An 8,514-nucleotide genomic window follows, 5' to 3' on the forward strand; every position below is an offset into this window, starting at 1 on the left:
TAATGACGGCGGACGGTGCCGCCAGACAATATAAATAAATGGATGTCACCAGCACACCAAAATCATTGCTGAGCCTGATGAAGGGGACCCTGCGCGGCCCCCCTAGTTCTGATGACATGGCGTTTTAAATAAGCGAGCACCTTGGACTACAATGCTCGTGGTGTGCCGGTGACATCCATTGATCCCTATACCATAAGGCAGCAGCAAAGTGTCCCTGGAAATGAGGCAGAAGATGAATGCGTATTGCTAGTTGTCTCTCTGTTATGTTCATCCGAAGGCTTCCATACCCGGAGTCACCGGCCTACAGCAGAAATAGCGTCCGTGCCTCCTCTGTGTAATTGACTCGGGAGGTTTTGGGGCCAGAGACAGCCAAGCAATCAGCATTTTCGGGGAGTCCTGTCCTTGGAAGATCCACATGGAGAGCTATACAGACATCACTCCATCTCTTGCATGGAGCCCAGAGAAATTCTGGAGGGATCCTATGAAGAACAGGATACAGCCCTGATGGGGGGGGGGTCAATGCCCCCAAAACGCATTGGCTGTTTTAGCTCCTCCTGTTTATAAGATAACACTAATATTTAAAGATTTTAGTCTGGACTCGTTGGACTTTCTACACCCGGATCGCATTCTTTGGGTCACCTAGATGAGGGGCGCCCTGTTTTTGTTGAGAGCTGCTACTGGCCTCCATTATGAGCTGTAGGGCTGCAACAACTAATCCACTAAATACAATTCTGATCGATGATTGAAAAAGTTGTCAACTTTCTCAATTATCGATTAATCGGCTTTCGATTTAGTTGGCCCTGTTCACGGCTCCACGCACGCTGCGCGCCGCACCTCCTCACGCTCGCCGCTGCCAGACCCGCCCGCATCCACGCGCCGTACCTCCTCCCCGCCTCACATCAACGATCTGCACAGGGACGCGGGGAGAAGTAAGGAGGAGCAGGTGTTGGGGGATGGCAGCCGCCGACAGACAGGCCCAATCTCAGAAGCAAGTCGCTGGAAGACTGCTCAGGTAAGCCTGCACCGCCCCACACATGGTGCTCTATAATGTATTGCTGGGATTTTAGCTGGTGGTATTCTGCATTGCGCTGTATAGAGGACTACAAATCCCAGCAATACATTATACAGTGCAATGCGGAATACTGCCAGCTATAGAGGACTACAAATCCCAGCAATACATTATACAGTGCAATGCGGAATACTGCCAGCTATAGAGGACTACAAATCCCAGCAATACATTATACAGCGCAATGCAGAATACTGCCAGCTATAATGTACTATTGCTGGGATTTGTAGTCCTCTATAGCCGGCGCCATTCTGCATTGATTGCTGTATCATTTTACACTTTCTCAATACAAACTAGTAGTCCCATCACTGGAGCCATTTTTTAAAATGTATTTTATTTTAATTTTTTTATCCGATTAATCGAACTGAATAATCGGCTAACTAATCGATTTTGAAAATAATCGTTAGCGGCAGCTCTAATAAACTGGTTTGATGTTCTTGGCAGACGGTGCTGGGATCTCCGCGGGTGGCACAAGGCCGAGATCGCCGTCTCTTTCGGGGGCCCCCCGTGGTTGTGCCGCTTCCTCTGAGATTGTCCTGTACAGAGGGAACCTGCAGCACTGGGATTCTGATGGCGGCTTTGATGATTATTAGCATTTCATTTGCATATTCTGCGTTTCTCCGGGTGTTCGGGGGCTCGCAGCGCTCGCGCGCGTTTCCTCCCCGTAATTAGGGGAATTAATTCTTGGAATAAGTGCAATGCAATCAGTTCCTTTCAGAAGCTCCACAGCAAGCCGGTCATCCAGAAAATGAAAGGAAGCCATTGTAGGGAAAGCGGTGCGTCTGCTAATTGCGTAATCATAGAGGGGATCTGCAGTGCGTGCGCCCTCCGCAAAGGTAAACCCCGCGCGCCCCGCCATTTGTCGGGACCGACCCTCCCACCCGCCATTATCTTATCTGATACAACCGAGGTGTCTCACTGCGCCGAAACGTTGCCCAAAGCCGGACGCATCGGTCAGATCTCCCGATGATTGTGATTAAAGGTCAGAGAATGTTCCGTCCTTGTAGTCAGAGAGGCTGAAATTATGAAACACAGAATATTGGGGGGATCAGCGATGGGGGAGGGGGCCCAGATATAAATAACATCAACATTTCACTTGTCTTCTGTTGGCATATTAGAGTGTAAGCTCCTCTGTACAGAGACTGATGTGACTGTGGGGGAGGGGACATTAGAGTGTAAGCTCCTCTGCACAGAGACTGATGTGACTGTGGGGGAGGGGACATTAGAGTGTAAGCTCCTCTGCACAGAGACTGATGTGACTGTGGGGGAGGGGACATTAGAGTGTAAGCTCCTCTGCACAGAGACTGATGTGACTGTGGGGGAGGGGACATTAGAGTGTAAGCTCCTCTGCACAGAGACTGATGTGACTGTGGGGGAGGGGACATTAGAGTGTAAGCTCCTCTGCACAGAGACTGATGTGACTGTGGGGGAGGGGACATTAGAGTGTAAGCTCCTCTGCACAGAGACTGATGTGACTGTGGGGGAGGGGACATTAGAGTGTAAGCTCCTCTGCACAGAGACTGATGTGACTGTGGGGGAGGGGACATTAGAGTGTAAGCTCCTCTGCACAGAGACTGATGTGACTGTGGGGGAGGGGACATTAGAGTGTAAGCTCCTCTGCACAGAGACTGATGTGACTGTGGGGGAGGGGACATTAGAGTGTAAGCTCCTCTGCACAGAGACTGATGTGACTGTGGGGGAGGGGACATTAGAGTGTAAGCTCCTCTGCACAGAGACTGATGTGACTGGCGCAGTGCTCTTTGTACGGCACTGCGGTATATGTCAGAGCTATACATTTAGTAAAGAATGACTCGGAGGAGGGGCAGCCCATTCCCTCTATCATAGTCAGTTACACACAGGCTGCCAACAAGCGTGCATTTAGGACGTTCTTTCCTATTGGACGGATCAGTATTTTGTGTGTTATAAAAAGATTGAATGTAAATAATTCCGGATTTGATAGGATTTGTTTTATTCAGGGATTGGAAATGAATATAAATACTAAAATTGTCCCCAAACATATAGACAGCGGCACGGTGTGATATTGTAGTATCCATGACATCATAATCTGATCTGTTGGTTCTCTTTCAGATGTTTGATTGGATCACTCACAACAAGGAGGTCTTCCTGCAGGGTCACACGGAGATCGGGATGAGTTACCAGCACGCCCTCGACCTGCAGACCCAACACAACCACTTCGCCATGAACTCCATGGTAAGACGCGCAGAGTCCGCTTTGTATTTTATGGTTTTGTCCGTCTCCGGAACCCGCTGCGGGCGCTTGTACCGCCTCTCCTTAGGGAAAGGAATGTGACGCTGATGATGATGATTTCCTTGTTGTCGGCTTGGTTTTCGGATGGAATACATTGTTCCCCGATAGGATTTGGTGATCACCCCTCCCAGACAGAGTCCCCTTCCATCTGCCCTGAACATGGGGCTGGGCTGAGGGACAGGCAAAGGGGGCAACTTCCTTGGGGGCTTTAGTAGGAGACGAGGTGCAAAGAGGGGGCACCCTAAGCTGCTGAAATGGGGGGGGCACTTTGGCCTTTTCTTGGGTGGCAAAATACCTTGTCCCAGCTCAGCCTGGACAACAATGGCGCGACTCCTTACCCCAATGTTGCCAGAACTCGCCGTCATATATACCGTATGGAGGAAGTCACAAGGATTGCACACACGCCGCTCTCGTGGAGATTGTGGTGAGATCGGAGTCCCCCTTTAAGAAACCAGCGAACATTGGGGAGGAATCGAGTTGCCGCGCGGCGTAGGCGTTCGGCTGTCATTTTGATTTCACGCAGAACTGTCTCCGCTGTCAGCGCCGTATTCCCTTCACCCGATACAATGTTTCCTTGTCAACGTTCTGTTGGGTATTTTGTTATGTTTCTGGATCTCGGGAGTGCCGAGGACAAAGGAGGAGAATTCAGCATAGAAAAGGACCAATCACAACGCCGTCTTCACCCGTATAGGAGGGCGGGGTCAGTCACCCCGACTCCACAATGCAGCAAATCCTCCATGAGACCTGCAGATCAAAGAGAACCTGTCAGATGGTGGAATGGGAAGGACAGTACGCAGGGGCCCCCAGCGCGGCTTTCTATCCCGCCAGCGACGCTGCAGGTTAAACGCAGATGAATCCGGATCCAGCCGCCGTCTCCGGCGCCAAGTGGCCGCGTTCTGAAGGAAGTAAAACCCTCACTTCCTGTCCATTGCACGCAGGGAACTCATAAGGAGGATCTTCAAATGTTCTTTCGTTCAGCTTTGATCTGCAATACAGGTAACCCCGGCCACATGAGGTATCGGGCCCCGCCCAGACCCCACCCACTTACCAGAGTGGCCCACCCAAAACCCACCTCCTAATTATGAGGGGACCACACACAGAGGGGCTCTGTGACCGAGACACGGCATCATGGGAAATGAGGTCCAAGATTCGGGACTGTCCCGGGAAATTCGGGGTATTTGCGTGTGGTGGGGGAAGGAATTCCAAATGAAAATCTTCTGCAATATCAAAAAGAATAAAACATGAAACATTGTAACAATATAAAGTGATCAGAAGTATTAGGATGTATCTAAAGCCGTTATTGTTGTTTTGGATGGAGTGCGGGAAGTTGGGGACCCCCATCAGGTATTCGTTACTGTCCGTGTCACTCTATATCTCTGGATGACTGTTGTCACCAGGCAAAGGGGAACCCAACAGTTTGAGTTGTCAGCGGAACAGGAACTGAGCAGAAATCCTCCAATGGGGACTCCTGTTTTGGTAACAACTAAGAGGGGATTTCTCTCCCTTACAAGGAATCGCTTCTTGTTCCGTCTTCAGTGCAGGAAGTGGAGGGAAAATCCAAAATTTGTAACCGGACATGAGGGGAAAAAATCTCAAATGGGGACACCTGTTTTGGTGGCAACCGTATAATAGAGGATCTTCCTTCCTTTGTAGAGATCACATCTCCCTTCCTGTTGTGTCTGCCGGACAGGAAGTCATGGAAAATCTGCCCAATAGGACACAGACCACAACTAAAACCTAACATACAGTAAGAATGCCACACTGATGGACAGAGAGGATTATCAGATGATCAGTAGAAGTAGGGGGCGTAACTAGAAATAACGGGGCCTTCTTACCTGTCGGCCCCGATCCGCTGTCAGCCTCTTCCACGGTCGCCGGTGGCCCCCGCCTCCTCTGTTATCGACGGGCCCCGCCTCCTCTTTCATCGTCGAGCCCCGCCTCCTCTTTCATCGTTGAGCCCCGCCTCCTCTTTCATCGTCGAGCCCCGCCTCCTCTTTCATCGTCGAGCCCCGCCTCCTCTTTCGTCGTCGAGCCCCGCCTCCTCTTTCGTCGCCGAGCCCCGCCTCCTCTTTCGTCGCCGAGCCCCGCCTCCTCTTTCGTCGCCGAGCCCCGCCTCTTTCGTCGCCGAGCCCCGCCTCCTCTTCTGTCACGGGGCCCCATCTCCTCCGCCGTCGCCGGGCCTTACCTCCTCAGCGGCTGGCTATCACTGACTCACTGAGGTTGTCGGTGATCTGAACAGCGGCGCGTTCCTCCTCACGCCCGCCAGTGTCAGCCAGCAGTCTGAGATGCCATAGCGACCAGGGCGGCCCACACGGCATCAGGGGGATGTCCTGGCCGGGCCCCATAGTGGCCGCCTGGGTCGCTATGGCGATTGTTACGCCCCTGAGTAGAAGGAAAGCCAAGGCGTTTCTGGGGTTCAGACCCTCTCCCCTCCTCCAGGGGTGTATTGTGTCATCTCAGATATGGAGGGTTGTGATAATGGTTCTCTGTGTGAGTTCTACTAATAATACAATACATAAGCCCTGAAGGAGGGAGACTGAACCCCCGAAACGTGTTTAGCTTTCTACTGATTGAATAATAAAACATAATTATGGACTATAGGTTGGCCCTATTATTGCTTCTTGTATATTCAGCCTTCTCTCACCCCCCCTCCTTTTTTGGGGGTGTCCTTGTATATAGAGTATGAGCGGCCTCGGCAAAGGAGAGTCTTTCTCAGCACTGATATTAGAAGCTCTGGCACTTCTCCTTCTATGGGCAGCGGATAAAACCCGACAATTCCCCAACTTCAAAATATAAGAATGTGGGGGTGTAGATGTAAAGTTCGGGGGGCTCCCCCCAAATGCCTCCACACTGACCCCCCTGTATTATATGTATTCTCCTGCTGTAGCAGATCGGAGGTTGTACGCGGGATTGCGGCTCTTTGTCGCCGGGCTCGTCGTCTTTTTCCTCCGCCTGTGTGGCCCATTGTGCCGTTCTGGCTCCCATGACCCCCCCCTCCCCATGGTGGGGGCCCCCCCTTTGCTCTGGAGGTTGGGGGCCGGGTGAATGGATGAACAAATGATTGGTTATCTTATTACCCAGCATGCTCTGATTGGTTATCTTATTACCCAGCATGCTCGGTTTGGTTCCCTTATTACCCAGCATGCTCTGATTGGTTGTCTTATTACCCAGCATGCTCTGGTTGTCTTATTACCCAGCATGCTCGGTTTGGTGCTGTTATTACCCAGCATGCTCGGATTGGTTCTCCTATTACCCAGCATGCTCGGATTGGTTCTCCTATTACCCAGCATGCTCGGATTGGTTCTCCTATTACCCAGCATGCTCGGATTGGTTCTCCTATTACCCAGCATGCTCGGATGGGTTCTCCTATTACCCAGCATGCTCGGTTTGGTTCTCCTATTACCCAGCATGCTCGGTTTGGTTCTCCTATTACCCAGCATGCTCGGTTTGGTGCTGTTATTACCCAGCATGCTTTGTTGGGCCCCTCTTATGTACCGGCAGACACATTACCCAGCCTGCCCCGGGCTCCCTGCCACGTTGGGGAATGTCTGGTAACGGATTCCTCGTGTCGGCGTTCTCTCCCGGCTATAAACATTTCGGTGTTTTTTGGCTCCGGTGCCGAGTTTATGACTAATTTGCGTCTTCTGTGATTTCGGAGGATTAATTGTGAACTCGGAGAATTCCCTCTTATCTTCGATCCCGAGCGCGCCTCATTGTGCCCTCGCCCGTGTCGCGGCATGTACATGAACACGCGATGTCACACGCGTGTGCCCCCCCCCCCTCCCCCCCAGGCATGGAGGAATTATCGCCGATTAAAGGATTATCAGGCTGCTAATGCCGCGCGCCGTGTAACCAGATTTACGGGCGGTTATAAATCTATACGGAAACGCCGAGCCGGTATTCAAATTGATTTCCCCTTTATTGACGGGAGCCGCGTGCTGGCGCCGGAGTCCGGTGACTGATGTCCTCTTATAAGCCCCATTCACATGACCTCTGGCGCGTGTTGCGGGACCAGTCCGAGGTGAGACTTTTAGGGACTGCGCCCCTCGATGATAAGATATCGTTCCCCATTCTATAGGTGCCTCTGAAGCCCAACTCCAGCCGAAGCCTTCTTCTTTTGTCTTGGATAGAGCAGACATGGGGTGGAGTCTGAGTCAGGGGGTTTCTTATCCCTAATATGGAGACTTTCCTGCACTTCCTGTCAGGACAGGAAGTGGTGGGAAATCTCTCATGCAGTGACGCACCCCATACGTAGCCGGGAAGAGTCCGAACTTCCAACCAATGTTTTTTTTATTGCGGTCTGTGCCTTCCTGTCTTAGTGACAACCGATACACTCCACTTGTTGCATGGGGGTCCCCGGGACAGGAAGTGAGGCGATTCTACCCAGTGGGGTCACAGTCAGAAATTAAACCTGACAGAAGTTTCTCTCGTCCCCACTCTGTCGAAAAATGATGATTTGAGGTTGGGCTTCAAAGCTGAAGTTTAATCTGTTCATAATTTCCTGTCCCCGGTTCCACCCCTCCCCCCATCATCAACATGCTAATGAGATTTTTAAATCAAAACTTTCATTTTAGATGTGGTGAGGTCATCACTGGGACCCTGTGCTTCTCTGTCCAATGCAGGCCGATCATGACTGGTGGGAGGGGCCGGCAGGGTGCCGTGCATAGCTCCCTAAAAAAATCACAGCACCTTGCCTCGGTACTCCTCTCAAGTGGGCGGGCTCTTGGGAGGAGTTATGCAAATATCAAAATGCCTTGATTGGTGGGTGTCAGTCTGGAGGAGTGGGCGGTTCCAGGCAGACTGTATTTGCATGCAGACCGCCCTAGGTAACGCCCACATGTGACGCTCAGCCTCCGTGATTGACAGAACTGAATTCCAATGAATGAAAAGGGGGCGGGGCAGAAGTTGTTCAGCTTGCTGGGCGAGATCTGGAAGTGCCGCCCACGACTCGCTATTGATCAATGTTCTCTTTCATCTGAACAGATAATATCGAGCGATTAGTAATCGATAGAATCCCGGGGTGGCCCCTGTGCGGGACGTCCAAGGGTTAAAGATTTGTAGTGTTTTCTAGTTGAAATTTGGGTTGGCCAGATATAGTTACAGCGCAGTCACGGCCTTTGCACGCAGGCCCTAATGAAAGTCAATGGTGTTTTGGCGGGAGGCGGGGGGTTGGAGGGGGG

General features: G+C 51.6%; 1 protein-coding gene across 1 annotated transcript in view; it reads left to right on the forward strand.

The window, feature by feature from the left end:
- The window catches only part of LOC108800761 (kalirin-like), a 168,658-nt gene that overhangs the window by 87,534 nt on the left and 72,610 nt on the right, over positions 1–8,514 (forward strand). The window contains exon 6 of the mRNA XM_018572755.1: positions 3,155–3,372. Within this exon, the coding sequence (XP_018428257.1) occupies positions 3,155–3,372 (218 nt within the window). The remainder of the gene's footprint in view (positions 1–3,154; positions 3,373–8,514) is intronic.

The sequence above is a fragment of the Nanorana parkeri genome, unplaced genomic scaffold, assembly GCF_000935625.1.
Source record: "Nanorana parkeri isolate BGI_ZX_2015 unplaced genomic scaffold, ASM93562v1 scaffold2123, whole genome shotgun sequence".
Lineage (NCBI taxonomy): Eukaryota > Metazoa > Chordata > Amphibia > Anura > Dicroglossidae > Nanorana > Nanorana parkeri.